This window comes from Salvia hispanica, chromosome 2 (genome assembly GCF_029641045.1).
Source record: "Salvia hispanica isolate PSC_SH4W2 chromosome 2, Shi_PSC_v1, whole genome shotgun sequence".
Taxonomy (NCBI): Eukaryota; Viridiplantae; Streptophyta; class Magnoliopsida; order Lamiales; family Lamiaceae; genus Salvia; species Salvia hispanica.
In genome coordinates this window covers 63,249,227-63,271,426 of record NC_142693.1, presented here as the reverse complement: position 1 = coordinate 63,271,426, position 22,200 = coordinate 63,249,227, and the positions used below count along the sequence as shown (strand labels likewise).

The following is a 22,200-nucleotide window of genomic DNA, read 5'->3' as shown; positions in this document are numbered from 1 at the left end:
ATAGAAGTCTCATTTCTTTCCGGCATGAGTTTTAAGAAATGTTAAGAATAGGAATCTCATTTCTTTCCGGCATGAGTTTTAAGAAATGTTAAGAAAAGTAAGTGGAAGAAAGTTGGTGGAATAAGAGTCCCACTATATTTATTAGTTTTGAATGATATGTGAGTGAAATGAGTTAGTGGAATGTGGAGTCTTTTTACCATTTATATTAATTATGAACCGGGAACCGGGACTTCTATTCACAGATGACCCAAAATGGTAAAATGGGACTCCGATTCGCGGACAGAGTGAGTATATAATAAAAGTAAAATACGACTGACCTAGTGAAATAAGATTTATACTATTAGATAGATCAAAATGGAAACATGAACAAAAACGTATCAAATGACTACTACAACTTCAAAAATTCCCGCAAAACTACTACAATGATCGATGATACGTGCAATTCCTGAGAGAAATCGGAACATCAATTTTCGTCGTGGCAAAATCGAGGAAGCACTCAACCTTGTTCAAGAATCTCCGGTTCACCAACTTGCCCATAACATGAGCTCTTGATCCAACTTTGAGATCCAGCTTCAGCGTCACGGGCAAGTCCGTCATCCCATCGGGGGAAACGAGGGTCGCCCCGCTACCATACATCGGAATCTTGTCGCCGGCCACCACCACCCTCACATTCTCCTCTTGCTTCCTCCTCTTGTAGAATTCTTTAACCTGCATAAATGTATGAATGCATTACGGTTTTAAATCAAGAATTTTGAGATTTTTGGAAATTCGGGAGAAGTGAGAGATTGTTACATCTCCAGAGGCGATTTGGAGATGGGTATAGGAGAGAGAAATAGGAGTGGATGAGACATGAACACCAAAAAAAGAAGCTGTGTTTGTGTATTTGAATTTTAGTGTGGAGTTGAGAGAGATCATGTCGGTTGAAACTCCACTTGTGTCGGAACCGGCTTGAATTATAAATGTCTCAAATTTTATGCTCTGCAAAAATTACTATGTCAATTATTGTCAATATATGAACTATGAAATGCTCCAAGTCAACAATTTTTTGGCATAATTGACAATTTAATGTGAGAAATTTCAGCATTTTTTGCAATTTGCAAACTGGCATAGTATTTTCTTTATGTTAATCTTTAGAGGAAGTCCAGCATAAAGAGATATAGATAGAAGAAAATTGAAATAGGCATAAACACAGTATAGAAATTCTTTGGCATGGAGCAAATTTCTAATTCTAAAATTTAACTATTCAATAGTAATACTCCATAATTTTTACTTAAATTTAGTAAAATAACACTGCAAAATGAATTACAAGTATTTGACGTTTTACCAAACTATTTACTTCAAATATGGACTTTCACACTAAAAAAAACAAATGAAAACGAATTAATCTAATCGATTCAGATCAAAAGCAGCCATTTAAAAAACCTTGCAACAACAAATACCATTTCCATTTTAATCATCAACAATCCTAGAACACGTACAATTTCAATATAAATTGAATTAATGAAAAAAGACAAACTTTGGAGAAAGAAATGGAGATATGATAAAGCTAAATTAAAGAAAAACTAACCTGCATTTTGATCTCAGGCTTCTGATATTTACTGACGCCCCACAAAATCAAACAAAACAAGAAAAAACCCACAAAAAACCCAACTAAAAATGGCAAAATATTATAAAAATGAAAACACAACCACCTCTCCTCATCACCCTCACACAACCCTTCTTCATCTCCCATCAAATTATTCACATCGAATTCCAAATTCGTCAACACAACGTCGTTGCCGGCCTTCCTCGACCCCTGCACGGGCCCAAGTTTTTCTGGGCCCGTGCAGTGGCTGATGGAGGACCCAGGGGAGTGCCCGTGGCCACCAGAGTAGTGGCCCAGGGACCCCGTGGGGCTCAAGCTCACGATCGGGGTCGAGTTGAGCGACGCAGTCGTTTTCTCCCCATCGTGAGACGGGCTCTGAACGAAGTACGCCGCCGGCGTTGACGGCTCCCAATCCGTCTTTGCCTGCATTTTTTTTTATGAATGTGTTACAATGAAGCCATGAATATTTTTTTAATATGATGAATATTTTATTTTTTAAATGTTAACAATAGATCATTTTTCTTTAGCCTTTTTGGGTAATTGTTGATTCGGTGTGATGACTTTTAATGAAATTACAGCTTAGGATGCATTGATTTTCCATAATTTGTGAAATTTAATTTTGCTAATGGGAGTTATAAATTGTTATAATTTCATACATAGTGGAGAAAGAGAAATTAAGTATGATAAAAATGGAATAAATGTCTATTTAAAACGGTTTTAACTGGCGGGAAGGATTGAGACAGCTGCATTAGAGTTGTCAATTGCTTTAATTGAGGGAATACTCTACAATTCAAACTCTACTATTTTTCTAATCAATCAATTTTCGGGTAATTGTTGTTAATAGAGGGAATAATCAATAGAAGGAACCGGCTAAACCGAACAAAACCGGGGGTTCCTGAACCTGAACCATTGGCTTAAGGTTCAAAAGCAGAATCGACAGTTTCAGAACCGTGAGCACCTCTATTTTTCCAGTGCGTGATTGTAATTAATGTAGGTATTAATGTGTGCATCACTTATATTTAGTTTAATTTGTATTCATTTATTATTATAGATTAAACTACCACAATTTGCATAATATATCATAGATTTTTATTTATTAAGAGTTTTATATTTAAAACGAATACTATAAAATTAGGATGTAAACAAGTGCTTGTTTAATGGAAGTGTCAATCTTGTATAATAAATATAGATTTAGTGAAAAATAGATCAAATTTTCGTTAATGGTTAATACCTATTGGCTATTATTTAGTGATAATTTTAGTTGTTAATTCTATTTATTACTACTAGTTAATAAATACGGTCAAAATTAGGTGATTTCTTTAGTGTCAATGACAATGACTAAACATCAATATATATTAGCTGAATGAAAATTAACTCGATTTGAATTTAGTTTACCCTTTTTACACATCATCAATACAAATTTTATAAAATTAATTTGCTTTATTAGATACTAATCACAAGCAACTGCTAATACTACTGTATTAAAGTGATAATATATTATAATAAAATGATTGGATCAAAGAGAAGCCCAATCATGTATATCTATCTTATAGTTTGTGGCATTTTATCAGGATCCTCCCTCTATATATCTTCCCATCATTGTTATTTTTATATGTATAATGAATAGGAAATCATCCAAGTAATTATATGCCCATAATTATTAAAAAAAGTAGTAAGATTCAAAACAATGAGACCATTGAACAATATAATTTATTACGATGCTGATTGTATGCTACTAGGGTATAGATGATTATGTTATCTCTTGAAATGAAAATATTTTAATTTTACAAGTTACTCCACTAATCAATCATTGTTTTTATTGATTTATACAAAGTAGTAGTATTACACTATTTTATAATTAAGAGAAACTTGTGTGACCATTCTATCAAAAATTGACCCATTTCTGTTAATGGGCTCAAAATTCCGGCCGGGCTAGGGCCTAAAGAATCACCACTTTGTAGCTTATGCAACGGCCAGGAAAATAAAACTTTAAACTTTGAATAATCATTTTATTTTCTTTCACTCTTCATGATAATTCTTATATTCATATTATTGAGATTTGAAAAAAATAAAAATAATCATAATGTTAGAGGCACAACAATAGTATCAGAACCTTGTTTAATAAAAGCATACTCACCTTGAATCAGCGAATAAATTCTCTAACATATGATATTACAGTTTTAATTAGGCCTGTCAAATTGGGTACCCGCGGATACCCGATCCGAAATTTTTGGATATCCGATCCCGAAATTCTTAAAATCCAATACCCGATACCCGACCCGAATTTGATTTCGGGTACCCGGATACCCGACTCGGGTATCCAATCCCGAAAAATCAGGTATCCAGTCCCAATTGTGATTTTGATTTTTTTTTTTGAAAATTAACTACAAACTTTTAGATTTATTTAATACTCTATTATTTAATTCAAATTTAATACAAAGTTGAAGTACTAATATTCAAGTAAAAATAACTACAAACTTTTAGAAATACAAAATTCTTATAGTAGCTCGAATTTAAGAGAAAATAACTACAAACTTTTAGGAATACAAAATTCTTGTAGTATTTCGAATTTAAAGAAAATAATTACAAACTTTGAAAAATACAAAATTCATAAGTTATACATATTAACATCTTTCATTCATCCACAATAAGTCAATAACCATCAAAATTCATAAGTTCAAACATTCATCCTTTATAAATATCACAATTCAATAATTCATAAGAATCAAGATCTAACAATAATATCATCAAAAAATTCAAAATTATAAATATCACAAGTCAATGAAATTAAAATGTAATTAAAAAATTAAATTACATATCTTATATGCTAACTATTAAGTATTAATTAAATTATAGTTAAGAAATTAAATTATATTTAATTATAATAAAAATATAATTTATTAATTTTAGAAAATAGATCGGATAAATCAGATAATTCGGGTATACCCGATCGGATATCGGGTAACCCGATACCCGATAATCCAAAATTCTCACTATCCGATCCCGATCCGATACCCAAAAAATCGGGTGTCGGGTATCCAATTATCCGACTTTTTCGGGTTTGGATATCGGGTAACCAGTACCCGGTATCCATTTTGACAAGCCTAGTTTTAATCATAGCTCTGATGTTAAATTCTCCAAATCCTTATCCCACATCGGCTTAGTGATGATCCTAGCTTCTCTATATAAGTATGGATAACCCTCCCTCTTATGAGGCCTTTTAAGGGGTGAGTGGTCCATTTCTAATATGGTATCAGAGTAGGACCCAAGTCGATTATGGTTTATCTCTTTATCTCTTTTCTTGCCTACTCACATGATGGAAGTCCGATGTGTCATTCTGGCCCACACGTGAGGAGGCGTGTTAAATTCTCCAAATCCTTGTTCCACATCTGCTTGGTGATGATCTTAGTTTCTCTATATAAGTATGGATAACCCTCCCCTTTATGAGCCCTTTTAAAGGGTAATTGGCTCATTTCTAATATGTAATAGACATTTTGTTTTTAACTGCCCTACTAAGTGTTGTTGTTGTGCTACTATTTTATTCTGTTTTTTTTTTTTTTTTTGTGCATGATTGCTAATTTTCTTCAAAAAATAATTTAGTTAGCTTTGTATTTTCCTACATAGTACTGGATTAATTTTGTTGCTTTTTATCGTTATTTTCGTTAATGACGAAAAGAAGGAACCCATTCCGAGATTTGCGCAACTTTCTGTCACATTACAACATAAATAAAATATGATCTCACGTTACTTTACACCAAAGCAAATTTCAGATTTTTTTTTCCTTCTCATTTACACCAAAAGAAATCGACACTCATTTACATAATCTCATTTCCCTTATTTATTAATTAATTAAATACTAGTATTAAAAAATTAATTTTATAATTAAAATTCTTACAATTTCAATGTTTTCGTTTTTGTTTAATATTTTTTATAATATTTTTATTCTTTAACTAAATACCACTGGCGGATCTAGGGGGCAGGAGAGGCGGTCGCCCCCCTCCGTGCGACTAATTTCCTCTTATCCGGACGTAAAATTACCATATCCGCCCCCTCTCGTTTGCCCCGACGTTGCCCCGAAAATTAAAAAAAATTATCATTTTCGCCCTAATTAACCAACCTACTAATACATATTTCGCCTTCTCTTTTTATGAATCCTGGATCCGCCACTACTAAATACTCAACGCTAATAATTTTTTCTTGGAATGATTTTTTATGTTAAAATTTGAATTCGTAAGTATTTTATTTATAGGTATAAGTATAATTGACTTTTTGAGTGTTTGAATAAAAAGTTATTTATCTATAACAATAAAATCAAATCAAATACGAAAAAAATTAGTAATCATTCCCATGACTTCCTTTATGGTTGCATTTTATGCATTCTTTTCAAAGACAAAAAGTATACACACTTTTTTTGGTTAGTAAAAAGCCTAAATGGAGGATATTCAATTGAAAGTTACAGTCGACCACTATACAATAGACAATATAAAGCCAGGTTGGAGAAGTCGATCGATCCCACTTTCGGCCCATGAGGATCGGAAAATTTCAAGATTTGGTACTTGATGATGTTGTCGACCCCACATTGTGGTAATTACGCTCCAACATGGGTTTATTTATATTCTTTGTCTGCTATTCTTTGCTAGCGACGATAGCTAGCCCCACGGCCTATGCGTTCTGATGCTGACAACGATGCTCTTTAGTTGTGTCATATTTTACAAATTTTGATTTCTAGATTCGTGAATGATAAAATAACAATCAAATTCTACCTCTCTAAATTTTGCATGTCAGTTTGTTGCATGGGGTAATTTTGGTAAAACAAAATAATTTCATGTTCATATATACATTATATCAAGACATTATCATGCAAACGATAACGCTATCCAAACACAGGTATTACAATGTGACAATTCGTTGATTCGTTGTAGAAAATCCAAATTGTATATATTATTTTATTAAATTAGACAGTACTACTATCAATTTCTGAAAATTATGGGCATTTCATTCTCAATATAGTGGGCATGACTGTCTCACCATATATTATTTTTATGTATTAAATTTATTGCAGGACCTCACTTTTGTGTGGAAGAAAATAAAACAACAAAAAAGATAGCTGCACGCTCGTAATTGGAAACCGTAACCATATCAAATTATCAATCAATCAATTAAAAAGTGAAATTGACAATGAAATGCATATGTGATTTGAGAATAGGATATTTTTGTCGCAAGGACTAAATTGTTACTTTAATAAAACTATTTTAGTTGATGGGAGAAGCTATGAGGTCATCGTATGCTCGGCCACAACATAAATATATTTGTAATCTAAAAATGGTATAATGAATAAAATAATTTAGTGGTGTTACCAAAAGTAGCACCTCATTAGTAAGAAATCTGTTATTTACGAGTATATATAATTTTCCAACATTTTATATAACACTGTATGAGTAAATCTTTTTCAGCATGCCAATTCTGATAAATTTTCATAAAAGATAAAAAATAAAAGTTAATATATAGTTTTAAGTAATACTTATTCAATTAATACTTTTACATGTTTACCATCTCTCTCATTCTTTAATAGAGAGAAAATACTTTTACAACATTGGACTATTAATTAATTTTCCTTCATCTTTCCACCAAAATTATTTCGAGTCAAAAACTGAATTACTATTTTATTGTTATTTTAATTATTTATCAATAATTTAAATTGTAAATTTATTCTACAAAATTGAAATACAAAATAATCAAAATATTTTCATATTGTTCATTTATATTTCTTTCTTTATATGGACGACTATAATTAATATGACTACTTAATATCAATAAAGACATGTTTGAGTAAGAAACTAGTACGATTTATTAAATAATTAAAAAGTTAAATACCATAACTGTAATTATATTTGTTGGATGGGTAGTGATAAAATGCAAACTTATATATTGTACAAACTCAAAACTCCTCAATACAGTTTCAACACAGTTTCAAAACAATATCAACACAGTGTAAAATTTCAAGATTTTAATGTCAATACAATATCAACACAGCATTAATCATCGACTACCGTTGAAATTCTGTTGACATTTTCTTGTTGATGTTTTTTTGTGATTTGTTGACATTTTTCAATGGTCCAGATCATAGTTTTGAGTTTATACAATATTTAGAATTTTCATTTGATCACATCCCTCCCTATATTTGTTTTTGTTTGTGTCATGTGTATTCAAGGTATATATGCTCATTTACTTTTTAGCCGTCTCAATTTATGATAGACTAAACACATTTATGCATAAATTAATACTCTAGGGTACAATAACAAACACATTTATGCATAAATTAATTGAAACCCTACCCCAATATATGGAACCTTATTTTTGTATACTTTTAGAATAACATTTTCTGGTGTTTCATATCATCATATATATCTCATAAAGTTGCCAACAATGGATTTAGGAGATGAGACGGGATGCTCGCCAGGAAAGTCTAATTTTCCTTACGATCAGTCAAAAATATCACGGTTAATCTTTCGAAATTCGATCTACTTTTTTTTTATAAAATGTCAAATCACATTGATTTGTGATTTTTTAAAAACTTACACGCACAGTGAAATTTCAAAATTTACCCCTCATTAAACTAAAAAAAGTACTACTCCATTTCTGAATTATTCACTTCATGCAACAAATTATGCTGTGAATTTGTCACTAAGGATCACTTTTCATTCGCACTTCTACATCGACAACCTCTCTTGATGTCGATCCGTCACATGCTTTAAAATTTATAAATAGCTAGTGAATATAAACACATCAACAAAACTTTAATATAATTATATGCATATATATAATATAATGACAAAAATTCCATTTTCCCCTTGGTAGACTTTTCTTTTCCCTTAGACTTAGCCTAGTCGTGCTAGTGGAAGAATTCATACGGCGTCACGCACATGAAATTTTTTTATGACAAACGACAATTTTTGATGAATCGTATTTTGATATATGATGGTAACATGTTTTTCCTTTTAATCACTTGGTGGCCTTTGAAAATATGGAACGATAAAAATGAGAATTTTATTAATTCTCTTTGAAAAAAAAATCATTTGAGTACACAATTTCTATACTGTATATATAGCTATAACCCATTCCACACGAGAACTCCAAAAATACCATTATATTTTCCTATTTTATAAATTGAGATCATATATCTCGGTTAACCCGTTTTTGTTATCATAAATTTATTTTCCTAATCGAAAATTTGTATTTGTTACCGAGGCTCGTGATTCCACGACATTTTCATGAATTTTCCCTTTTTTCACGAAATTTTCACGAATATTTCTATCAATAATTAATTTTCTAGAGGTGACACCATAAAAAAACGTTTCATTTATTACGTGAATAATATAGCACTTGACCTATTCCTCTATATGTACTATCATAATTGTCACTTCAAAAAGTTATTTTGTAATGAACCAAAACCAAGAAAATGAACATAAATATGGATTGAAGAAAAAAGGAGTCGAAAAATGTTTGAGAGCCACACGATAATATCCTTTTCCCTCTTTCTCTATTTCAATAATAAAATTCTAAATTTTAAAAATATTATTATGTTTCTGGTTTCAATAATGTAATTTTGATTTTGTAAATTTTGTATTTAAATAAATTCCGTATTTTAATCAAGCAATTGCAATTTATATGAAATATCGAGTAATTTATAAAATAGTAATGTATATAAAATTTAAAGGAATGCTCAAATTCGACCTCTATTGTCAAGTAGTGAAACTTTATAAGAGCATCTCCAAGGAGGAAATGTAAGTTGAGAAGATATATTTCTCATTTACCTTCTCAAAAAGGTAATTATATCTTCTTAAAAAATAATGGACTCCAAGGAAAGAAGGTAAATTCAAAAGGCAAACAAAAATAACTAACTTTTTACCTTCTCTTCTAAGATGAGGTAAAGATACCTTCTCAAAATGAAAAAATGTATAATACCTCCCCAAATACCTTTTCCTTTGGAGCATGAAATTTTATCAAGAAGAGGTAAATATGGTACTCCTTTCCTTCTCTTTACCTCATCTCTGAACCCTACCTCCCCAAGTAATTATTTCTCTTTACTTCTTCATTAACCCCTTTCCTTGGAGATGTTCTGAAGAGAAAAATTATTGTGAGACTCATGAATAGTGTAAGAGAAAAACACAATAAAACTACTTTTGATTGAAGCTTCCATGAGATCGGAAGTGCAGCTGCGACGGGTCAAAGGCCGATTATGAAGTTTTCTGGCAGTGTTTGGTAGACCGGCGGTGGGGTTGGCTGACCTCACTCGACCCCACCAGGGTCTGACATTTGTGAATGTCATCCCAAAAGAACTTAATAGTGCTCCGTGTAGTAATATTGAATATACATTGACGATAATGAAACACATGATATAATATATTGCAAATGAAATAACTTAGGCGTATGATTGCAACTTTATCACTTAACAACAATATAATATCAAATGTACGATAACATCAAATTCTGCTAACATTGATCTTTCTCATTTACTACACGAAATTATGTTAGTTACAACATCAATTGACTAGCTAAAAATTCTTGATTTATAAATGTAAAGGTTTCTTGTACTCGAACTAAGTCCGAAATTCTGCAAATATATGTTACTACTACAATTCTTGATTTAATTTTAATGTTTCTTATATTATATACATATATATTGTATGTAATTTGCCAACAGGGATGAGCTGGAGCTTCTAAGTTGTCTTAACTTTTTGTGAAAATTTTCCTCTCTTTACTCTCAATGGCTCAACATTACCTATAATTCCAAAAATCCAATAATTAATTTTTTGAAAACTTGCTGGTTTTGGTCCCATTAAATAAACCTCTACCTACCAAAATCAGTTTCCTAATTATTATATGATGTCTAAATGATTTGAGGATAAGTATACCACAAAATTAATCTCATGCAACATATAAAATACAAAATAAAATATCACCATCGGTGGATAAAGTGACACATGATAATACTTCATTATAAACGGAAAAAGAAATGCAAAGAGAGCATGAGCTAGATAATATTTTTATTAAAATATAATAATAAGATTTTGAAGTGACTCCAATTGTAGAGACACAGACATGACTACAAAAGTCACATTCTTTAATCAATCACATGCATTTGTATCTTTCTTCAAATGGGTCCTCGACACATTAATTATTTTCTATAATAAATCATGAATCAAATAAAATTTCTTAGAATAAGATCAGAATGTCAATTACCTATAATTTAGTTCATGGAAAAAATTTAATTCTCAAAGCTTCACCAACGTTTGCTACGCTTGCTGAAATTGGAAGTACTCCACAAAATGGTCAAATGTGGCTCAATTAGAACCTTTCACATGGCTCGATTTTTAATTTTTTAAACTTGGATAATTATTTGATTTTATAATTTAACTACTGTATTTTTTTTTGTTTATTTCAATTATGTCATTATATAAATATGGTAGGTTATACTCCCTCCGTCCCATGTTATCCGCATTATTAATTTTTAGGCCGTAAATTCGGGGTTGATTTTTTAGTGTAATTAAATTAGAATTTTAAGTGTAATACGACATCACTTAATAAATGAGCTCTTAACTTAATCTACTTATTAATTAAATGCATTAATTCTAACTTAAATTATAAATAGTGTAAGAAGTTACGTTTGTGATGAGCGGAAAAGCAACAGTACAAATAATATGGGACGGAGGGAGTATAAAAAGAAATAATGCTCAAGGTGCAAGTGATATTATAGTGATTAAAAAGAAGTATGATACCTATAAATAAGGTAAGTGAACCGCTTATTTATTTTCACTAAACCACATTTTCCCCTTACATTAAAATTATTGATGTGATAAAAACACTTTCAAATTAATTAACTATCTAGTACTCATTCTATCTCCTAATGGATGTTAGGAAATGTTATTATGTGTGCTAAGTGTAAAAAGAAAATATACTTTATATAAAGTTTTAAATGTGATAATATTTAATTTGTAGGACAAATTGAAAAGGAAAGACGTTAAGAAAGACATGTATTAATAAGTTGATGGTATTAATAAGTTGAGCAAGATTCCCTTCATATATCGTTCCATGCATCACTCTCCTCTCCACAAAATTAAAACCAACACAACAAAAACACTCTTTTCTGTTTAATCAATGTCTCCATTAACAACAACTGAAGAAGATCTCAAAACTAAAATATACCAAAAATATAAAATTTTCAAGAACAATATCAACCCTGTGGAAGAAGGTCATCAGGAGATATAGTTGTAACTACAATCGGACTTCTAACCACACGATTACCACTAGATTCAATCCAACTCAAAGCTCCATAAACAATCGAGTTATTCCTCTCCAACCTCGGATCCTCCACTCTCAAAACAAAGCTCTTCTTCTCATTCTCCCCCTCAAACTCCAAACTCTCCGGCGAAACGGTGACGTTTAGCCCTCCCTCCACCGTCACTTTCGCCGCGTAAACCGCCCTCCCGCCTCCCACATTCGTCACCGTCCGCCTCATCTCCCTCGCCCCCGAATCCCTCCCGTCGTGCACGCGAAAGAACGCGACGAACGACGGGTAATTCAGGTCCAGCGACGCGTTCGAGCAGCTGTAGCTGCTCGAACGCGTCACCGTCCGTATCTGCTTATCCGTGAAGTTCATCGCGCACATCAGGCGGACGTAGTCGTCCGTCCCGGCCTCGTATACGAGGCCGGGATCGACGGCCCTGTTCGGGTCCACCTGTCCGGCCCCCATGTCGATTGGCGTGGCGGGCAGGTTATCCAGCCCCAGGTCCGCGATGGGACGGCCAGTGTTGTCTAAAAAACTGGCCGTAGTAATCATTGCGGACCGGATTGCTGCAGGGGACCAGGTGGGGTGGGTCCCCCGCAGCAGGGCGGCCACGCCAGCAGCGTGGGGGCAGGACATCGATGTCCCGGATATTATATTGAAGTCGTTGTAGATTTCTCCGGATTTCAATTGGGTGGCGGGGGAATTCGACGGCCACGCGGCCAGGATTTGGTCGCCCGGAGCTGTCAGGTCGGGCTTCAGGACGACCGGGCAGCTCGGGGACGGGCCTCGCGAGCTATAGCTCGCGAGGCGCGGCGCGGGCTTCGTGCCCAGGGATGTTTGCTTGAAGCTGAGGCTTGCTTTGGGTTGGGATGTGGTGTTGATGTAGTTGAGGATTTCGGAGCCTTTTTCGAGATTGAGGAAGATGGCGGGGAAGGATGTTTGTGTGTAGAATGTGATGTCGGTGGTGTTGGTGATGAAGACGGCGCCGGCGATTTTCAAATCGCCGGCGTTGTAGAGCTGGTCGCCGAGAGTGAAATTGGTGTCAACGCAGACGATGATGATGTCTCTGTTTTTGAGATTTTTGAGTGATTTTGCATCTGTGCAAGATTTGGGGAGGATTAAGGGGAGTTCTGTGGCAGAGGAGTTGCCAGGGTAGAGTGATTGCCCGGTGATGGAGGCTCCGGTGGCTAGCACGACGGCGCCGTGGAACTCACGGTCAATTGTCGAGGCGGCGACGGTGAGGACCCACGGCGTTCCGTTGTGGAGGGTCGCGAGGAACGGGCCCTCGTTGCCGGCGGAGGTGGAGACGAAAATGCCCTGTTCCATAGCCGCGAATGCGGCTATGGCGATAGGGTCGGCATAGAGGGGCGTGCCGTCTATGCCTAGGGAAATGGAGATGACGTCGACGCCGTCGGCGATGGCCTGGTCGATGGCGGCGATGATGTCAGAGAGGACGGACCCCTCGTCCCACAGGGCCTTGTACATTGCCACCCGCGCCCCGGGCGCGGTCCCCCTGGCCGTGCCCGGGGCGTACCCGAAGTAGTCCGCCCCCTCGACTGCCCCGCCCGCGGCCGTGCTCGACGTGTGCGTGCCGTGGCCGTCCGTGTCGCGGGCGGAGTTCATCGCGATGGTGATGTTCGGGTACCTCGCGAGTAGGCCCTTGTTGAACGACCGGGCGCCGATGAGCTTGTTGTTGCACAGGGAGGAGTTGAATTTCGTGCCGCTCTCGCACGCGCCTTTCCATCGGGACGGGATCGGGCCGAGGCCGGCGTCGCCGAAGCTCCGGCTCTCGGGCCAGATTCCCGTGTCCACGAGGCCGATGATGACGTCGTGGCCGTAGTGGGAGGCGGGCCACACGCCGTGGTCGTCGTTGAGGCCGAGGAATTGGTTGGAGTGTGTGGTGTCGCGCTTCACCGTCGCGTCCCGGGTGGAGGAGAGGAAGCCGGGGGTGTCGGCGAGGGATCGGAGCTCGGAGGGGGAGAGGAGGGCGGTGAAGCCGTTGATGGCATTGGTGTAAGTGTAGATGAGTTTGGATGAGGATGATGAAGAGAGAGTTGTGGTAGATTTGATTGTGTTTGTGTTTGTGTTGGATATTGATGAGAGTGTGGTTAAGTACCAATTGTGGTGAGTAGAGAAGGCTTTGGGCATGGCTGAGGCATCCATGTGGATAATGTAGGTATCATAATCATCTGCAAAAATTATGGAAATGAAATGTGGAAGTATGATCAACACAAAACACCACAATTTGTGGGGAATTGCCATGTTTGTGTAGTGAAATTGGGTGTTTGTGAATTCTTGAAAATATGAACATTAGCACTTATATATACATCCTATGGAGGGGAGGGCTCGACACCCACTTCAACTTTTTTAGAGAGTCAATAATAGTTCTCATTTGCTTCCGTCACCTTCCGTCACCCGTGATAACTCGAATTTCTAATTTATTGATTAGAAGAGTACCGTTCGTTCACTAAGTTGCATTCGGTAACTCAAATTATCGATTTATCAATCAAGACAGAAACGTCTTATCAACGAAATTGCGACGATGACCCCAATTCAACTTCTCTTTGCTCATTTGTAAGAGATATTAATTAAAGTTTTTGCGTATTCAATTGGTAGCGTTCAATTTAGGTCCAACTATTAAATTTATTAAATAATATCTATAGTTGAAAATTGACGATTGGAAAGTTCTGATTACGAAACACACGAGTCTCTATTTCTAATAATTATTTGGAAAAATTGTGATTTGGTTAAGTAGTGCTTCTTCTCTTTTCCCATGATTATTTGTTGACAGTTAGGCTGTCACTTATTATTTTTCTTTTGTTGGTGCATGTAATTTGATGGACGTTGCTTTTCACTATAGGATTATTGGCTAGGCCATAAACGTATGACTAAACATTTTTTATTACCTCAAAATAATGAAATTCCATTATTACCAATATAAGTATATGGATTATCTTGAGTTAGTATAATTTACTCAAAATCAATAATATTAAAAATAAACCATTGAAATCCAAGGAAAAAAGTGACATGAGGAGAAATTAAATGAGTGAACTCTATGAAGGTAAGGTGAAGGAGAGCCATGGACCTCAAGATATAAGAAGCACCCACTACTTTTGTAGCTATGGATGGAGCACAAAATAATTTCGGCAAAATTTTAATAAACCATTTAATTGTACACATAGAAGCTAGGATTAATGAGCTGGATATTCTTTCAATCAATTAATCAATTAATTAAATAGTGTGTGCAATGTTTTGAGTGTAATATTGTGTGTGTGAAAGAGAGAATAAATTGGTGTCCTGTCCCAATCCCACTTGGTTATGAATTTTTGGGCAATGCTACTAGGAAAAAAACAACAAATTAGCCCCTACCACCAATCATGGAGTTGAAAGTTTTTGTTTTCAATGGTAGTATTATATATAAAGGCTAAAGTAAATAGATAGATTGTAATTTCAAGAAGGTCCACTATGTTTTTATTTCGAATGAGTTTAAATAAATAAACTTATCAATTAGTGTATAAATGAGACTATAGCAATTTGGGTCTAATATACTCATGTATTTAAAAATATGCGAGAAACTCTATATTACATCTTTTGATCACTCTTGCATTTATTTCATTGAAAAGTTGATAGAAAATAGTTGAAATTAAAAAAGAATTGAAATTATGGCCATATATATTAATACAAGTTTGAATCATTCAACGACATATTTATACTGATATGGATTTGTGTGACTTAATTTGTATATCACTTCTAGAATGGAGTTGATAGTACAAAACATATTAACTTATTAAAAATACTAATGTTATTAACTGAGGTTAACATTTAAGGGCATTTCATAAATTGAAAATTTATAGGAGTATGTAATTTCAATATATCATACTATCAAACATGATATGATATTTTAAACGATAAATGACATCTCAATCAACTATATCAAGTCTTATCATAACTTATACTCATGATTTGTTCCCTTGAAAGTGTCTCATATTGTTATGGCACAAGTATTATAAGGAAAATGGAATTAGAGTACAAAGTGTATTGTCTATAAGCATTTAGAGAGAGAAAAAAAACTACATGACAATATAACACAGCTCAAATTTTAAAAAAAGAGAGACAACTTGAATGGGACTTAGGAAGAAGGTAGATTATGGCAATGCAACTCAATGTCGCACAAAAAAAATGGATAAAACACTTTTTGTATTATAATCATATATAGCATATTTACGTCTTATATAGTATAAAATTAATTTTATTATGTTTTACGTATCGTACATGCTAAACCCGTTTATGCATAAAAGACAATATTAGCATTCAGCCTTTAAAGTTTTTTTAATAGGAATTTTATATAGTGTTAAGACAAAATGAAACATCTCTTAACAAAATGGAAATGTTTGTGAGTTTGTCTGAGTCTCTTTGCTATCTTTCGTTAGGTTTTATTCTTTATAATCTATTCAATTTAGTACTCACGGAAGGTGAACATGCTACTGGGAATAATGTAAATTGGTTGGTGCTTTATTAGTTTACTTGAAATACTACTTCTTCTGTTCGATAGTAATTGAGGCGTTTTTTTTCAGCACGAAAATTAAGAAAATTGTGTTAGGTGATTTAAGTAAAGGAAGAAGAAACTGGAAAATGAAAAAGATAGAGAGACGAAGAGAGAATAAAGTAAGAGAGAGTAAAGTAGGTGTGGAGAAATATGTTGACTTTTACTAAAAAGGGAAATGACTCTATTAGTACTATGGAACGAACCAAAATGACAAAATGACTCTATTACTATGGAACGGAGGGAATATTTTAGCTCGTCTACATCTTACTCCGGGAGACGATGGTGGCTGCCCGGGCATTCAGCCGGGACTCCCGGAAAGCTGATGTGTGACGCGGTAGGAGAAGGACTCACAGCCCGAAATCTTTCAATGTCGCATCAAATATTAATGAATAAACTTCAATAAAACTTCCAATAATCGTGCAAACAGATGGGCGTAGATTATCATTATTTTCCAAAAATTTAGGAGCAAGTATGCTATGAAACGGTTTTAAATTAAAAATGATTAAAGAATACTGACTAAAATCATAATATATGTTATGCTATACTCTCTTGATTTCACTTTCTTTTGTAGAGTTATTTAACATTCACAAAATCAAAATCCTAATTAATTTTGAAATTAAAACTCCAACAAAAATGCACAGGAATCAGAACCGGCCCAGCAAGCCCATTAGTTAATAATCGTATATCCACAATAACCCTCTTCACTTTCCGGCCCGTTTTGGCCTGGGAACCCCAAATCTTAATATTTTATTTTTTTGGTAATTCTTTCTTATTTCATATAATATGCAATTGTGTACATTCTTAATTCATATTTCGAGTAATTAAAAATAAGAATTTCATTAAATTTGAAAATCACATAGTTGTAATATAACTCTAATTATTCCTGGAGGTGGCCGATGAATGACATATTTTTTTAATTAAGCATTTTAGCTTGTGGGATTCGTGACTGCATATCGACTTACAATGTCTTTGATAATCTCAAAATGTCGAGGGCGCACCTCAAGATGGGTTTTTGCTTGCAGTCGAGGAGCTTGAGGCGTCGTACGTGTCTTTATCTCCTCAGTTGGGAGTGTCCCCTCCTTTATTCTCGATTTTCATGTTGTGCAAATAGAGTTTTCACTATTAACTTATTATTGTACTTTTTATTCCTCTCATTATATATATACTGTGAAAATCAAACTAATTGTCTTTTCAGCTATTAAAAAAGTCTCCATATACTATCACAAGAACATTTAATTTAATACTAAAACAAATTCTATTCAAATGTTTATAACTTCTACACCTATTAAACTAACACTCAAGAGGTTAAGCAAACATTGTGTTTACCTCAAAATTAGATGAAATCAAGTAGATAAGCCATAATTACTAAGGGCTCCACAGAGAGAGGGAATTTTCTTTTACCAAATTAGCTGTCTTTCCTTCATTTCATTTGTTGAAATCTTTATTAATGATGGGCCCAACCCAAACTGTTACCCCATCACAAAATTCATTATTAGGTTTTGTCAATTAAGTTCAAAAAATAAATGTTTGTTTTTCATCGCAGACATGTCACGTTGATATACTCAAAAAGACATTTTGCAAATCTATAATTAAGATTAATTTCAAATTAGAACACAAATTAAACTTAACTCAAACATTTAATAAATCTCTAGAATTTGTATTTTTAGTAGAGCTTTCTAATAATAATCTAAAACTAGGAAAAAGCAAATAAAGATAAACGGATTAGCAATACAAATTAAAGTTTTGGCATTCATTTGTCTATTTTGAACCGTTCAAAAAGAATTAGCTTTTCAAATTTTCGCATCATAGAAGTACAAGTATTCGCATCCTATTTATCCACCTATAATCAACAATATTTTAATTATTTTCTTTTTTATTTTATCAATTTTATATTAAAACTCGTAGTACTGAAAATTTGATCTAGAAGAATATGCAATAACTTCTAACATATATTGCTTAGAATAATTACATCTGGAAAATTGTCAAACAAATTTGCTTTGCATTATGTGGAAACATACAGACTTTCAATTCAATAAAACACCACAAATGAATCATATTGTAAACACTATATATATCTTTATGTAACACTCTATAACAGTTGCTATATCATATCAACATGAAATGAGCTATGATCACCTTTCATGCCAAAAGCTGAGGCCAAAATCACAGTATTTACATAGAAAGGCCGTTGTCGTCTCGTCTCCAACGGCCTTTCTACTGCTCGTCGTCTCCTTCCCCCTTCCTCAACATCGCCCTATCCGTTTGGACGCTGCTCTCGTATCCGCTGCTGTCACCCGGCTCGTTCAACCGCTTCTCCATTGGCATGGCACCATCGCGACTTGATTTCCCGTGCTGTTCCTTCACGCCTCCTCTGCGATCCTGTGGTTTCGGACACGAGGCAATAGTGAGCCAAAATAACCACATTTTGGTATGCAAGTATGCAAAGCAGATTGATTGATCTAAACTTACATCACGAAAAGGGAAATCGTCTGCTTCGAGCATGTGGACTACATGGCCCATCTTCGGCCTTTTTTGGGCGTTCGGGTCCACACATCTCAACGCGACCAAAAGGGCGCGCTTCAATGCTCGCGTAGAGGGCTTATCCGGTAACTTTGGATCCAACACGCCCTCAGATTCGCGGTTGGATACCATTGTTTTAAGCCAATCGACCAGGTTTACCTGAAATTTTACACACGAGAATCAGTTACCTAGCTCGTTGAGGCGATAAATTGATTATAACTCGAAAAAATCATTTAGTTGTATACCTCCCCGGTGGGGCGGCCATAGTCCACCGGGTTCCTCCCCGTGATGATCTCCATCACGAGGATGCCAAAGCTGTAGACGTCGCTCCTCTCATTCAACATCCCGGTGCTGGCATATTCAGGGGCCACGTAGCTAGAGAGACAGAGACGAGCAAACATTGATGCGATTGTAACGACACAAAACAAAACAATGTTGATAATCCAAGAGCGATCGAGCGAGACTCACCCAAACGTCCCCATGACTCGAGTGGTGATGTAGCTCTTCTCCGAGCCTATGAGCTTCGCAAGGCCAAAATCGGACACCTTGGCGTGCCACTGCCGGTCCAGCAAGATGTTGCTCGACTTTATGTCGCGGTGGACCACCTTAGGCTCGAGGCACTCGTGCAGATACGTCAAGCTGATGGGAATCAAAATCAAACAAAAGGATTCAACAATCTTGATATGGACATTAGAATGTGGAGTTTTTTTTTTTTGTATAAAATTAGTTACCCTTTTGCAGTTCCAAGAATGATGTTCATTCGAATCTCCCATGTTAGAGGGCTGCACGGCCCTACATCTCCATGAAGCCATTGCTCTAAGTTCCCATTGTTCACATACTCATAAACAAGCATCCTAGTGCACAAACAAAATGTCACAAAATTCAACGTCTTGCCAACTAAGTTGCATTTCATCGTCGTAACTCAACTCAAGCTTATTGACACAAGTCGCAACATAATCCAACCACCATACGTGTACAAACATGTTACGAATTTGAGCACAATGCAATCACGAAAACGCTTTACCAACTAAACTGAATTTCATCGTCATAACTCAACTCAAGCTTAGCAACAAAGTCGCAACATAATCAAACCATGCATATAGCAATTTCACCACAAAAGCGGTCACAAAAACCTCTAACCAACTAAGTTGTGTTTCGCAGTCATAACTCAACTCAAGCTTAACATCACAAGTCACAACTCACAACGTAAACCAAACCACCATAGGTATACAAACAACATGTTACAAACATCGTGACAAAAACATCTTACCAACAAAGTTGCGCCTCATCAACATAAATAACTCAATCCTAATATCATGAGTCACAACATGATCAAAACCCCCCACAAGTGTAAGCACAAAGCAATCACGAAAACGTCTTACAAACTAAACTCCATTCCATCGTCATAACTCAATTCGAACTCAACATCACAAGTCACAACACAATCAAAATCACGTCTTTCCAACTAAATTGCACTTCATCGCAATAACTCAACTCATTCTCAACATCACAAATCACAACAGGGTACACACATTGTGCAAGAATTGAAGTACCTGTGAGTTCCTTCAGCACAATAACCAAGCAACCTCACCAAATTCTTGTGCCTCACACGCCCAATCGCCTCCACCTCCACCTTAAACTCCCTCTCCGCTTGACCCCTTCAATAAAAACAAACCCCACCAAAATCTCAAAATCATGCAAAATTAAAACAGAATCCAAAAAGACTCAAACTTTACCAAAATCAAACCTGTTATTGAGCAAATTCTTGACAGCAACCTTATGATCCCCCTCCAAAACACCCTTATACACAATCCCATACCCACCTTCCCCAATCACATTCTCATCAGCAAACTCATTAGTCGCCTCCTCAAGCTCCCTCAGCGTGTACCAGTGGCCCCACCCCAGATGCGAAACCTCCGGCCCCCCGCCGTCATTCTGATCACCCTTCTTCACCGGCTCCGGCTCCGGATCCGGGTCGACCCGGGGCGGGTTGGTGTCGACCCGGATTTCTTGGATTTCTCTGGAAACGGTGGGGATAAAGGTGGGATTTTTATTTTTATTTGGCAAAGTTTTGGACTTGTTGCGGCGGGAGGTGAAGCAGAGGGAGAGGAGGAAGAGGAGGATGACGATGGCGGCGCCGACGCAGATGCCGACGACGACCCAGAGGCGGAGGCCGAAGATGGTGGTGCGTTTGGAGAGCTGGTCGTTGAGGAAGGCGGGTTTGCCGCCTTTGCCATCCGACATTTTTTTTTTATTTTTTGTGTGAGAGAAATGGGAATAAAGCTAAGTTTGAGGCATTTTGACTTTGGTGGGAGGAGGAGAAGAAGACAGTCGCGCCAGAGAGGGAGGGGAAGGGGAAAGGGAAGCAGCTGTATTGATGGAACACCTACCAAAGAGGGAAGGGCCCATTGATGTGTGTGGAACAGTTGAACTGTTGATGCTAATTATGTTGTTCACTTTGTTAGACAAGATTTGACCTTTGTTTCGAATTTAACTAGTTATACGAGTGAGTGAGATGGGCAATCGTAAGATGTAGTGCAATTTTTGTTACTGGCGAGACGTGTGAAGATACGTTATCGTGAGGTGAGCTTGAGAAAATACGATGATCGGACTGGTTATTACGTTATTCTGTTTGGTGTTTGATTTGTTTGATAAGATGGCGGTGGGATTAGTGCGAGATAAGTCGATAGATGTAGTGCAATTTTGTTACCGGCGAGATGTATGAAGATGCATTATCAAGAGCTGAGCTTTTGAGGAAAAACGATGATTGGACTGATTGTTACATTATTTGGCTGGTGTTTGATTTTGTATGATAATATGACGGTGAGATTTAGGGTGAGATAAGTCGATAGATGTAGTGCAATTTTGTTACTGGCAAGATGTGAAGATACGTTATTAGGAGCCGAGCTTTCGAGAAAAAACGATGATCAGACTAGTTATTACATTATTCGGTTAGTGTTTGATTTGTTTGATAAGATGACGGTGAGATTTAGTGCGAGATAAGTCGATAGATGTAGTGCAATTTTGTTATTGGCGAGATGTGTGAAGATACATTATCATGAGCTGAGCTTTTGAGAAAAAACGATAATCGGACTGGTTTTTACGCTATTCCATTGATGTTTGATTTGTTTGATAAGATTTAGTGCGAGATAAGTCGATAATTGTTTGTTTCGAAGTAAGAGTGGAGAGGATATCTTCGTGGCACTCTGGTGAAAACGAGTCCCAACACATTGTCACGAACTAAACTTTTGAGTGAAAATT

The 22,200-nt window shown here is 35.8% G+C and overlaps 2 protein-coding genes and 1 pseudogene across 3 annotated transcripts; all 3 read right to left on the bottom strand.

The window, feature by feature from the left end:
- Positions 1-321: 321 nt before the first annotated feature.
- LOC125198391 (uncharacterized) lies at positions 322-2,016 on the bottom strand. 2 transcript variants are annotated; one of them, XM_048096745.2, is made up of 3 exons: positions 1,568-2,016; positions 793-978; positions 322-708 (listed from the first exon to the last, which is right to left on the bottom strand). In XM_048096745.2, the coding sequence occupies exons 1-3, from the start codon at positions 2,012-2,014 to the stop codon at positions 418-420; spliced, it is 924 nt and encodes a 307-aa protein (XP_047952702.1). In that variant the 5' UTR covers positions 2,015-2,016; the 3' UTR covers positions 322-417. The 2 variants fall into 2 exon arrangements, with proteins under 2 accessions (XP_047952702.1, XP_047952703.1); XM_048096746.2 differs by lacking the exon at positions 793-978.
- Positions 2,017-11,702: 9,686 nt separating this feature from the next.
- On the bottom strand, positions 11,703-14,201 carry LOC125198397 (subtilisin-like protease SBT3 pseudogene; annotated as a pseudogene).
- A 4,197-nt stretch (positions 14,202-18,398) lies between these two features.
- On the bottom strand, positions 18,399-21,352 carry LOC125201866 (putative serine/threonine-protein kinase At1g01540). The gene is made up of 7 exons (XM_048100152.2): positions 20,687-21,352; positions 20,493-20,597; positions 19,671-19,793; positions 19,408-19,578; positions 19,185-19,314; positions 18,889-19,098; positions 18,399-18,798 (listed from the first exon to the last, which is right to left on the bottom strand). Exons 1-7 carry the CDS (start codon positions 21,181-21,183, stop codon positions 18,634-18,636), a joined length of 1,401 nt encoding a protein of 466 aa, XP_047956109.1. The 5' UTR covers positions 21,184-21,352; the 3' UTR covers positions 18,399-18,633.
- Between the last annotated feature and the right edge of the window lie 848 nt (positions 21,353-22,200).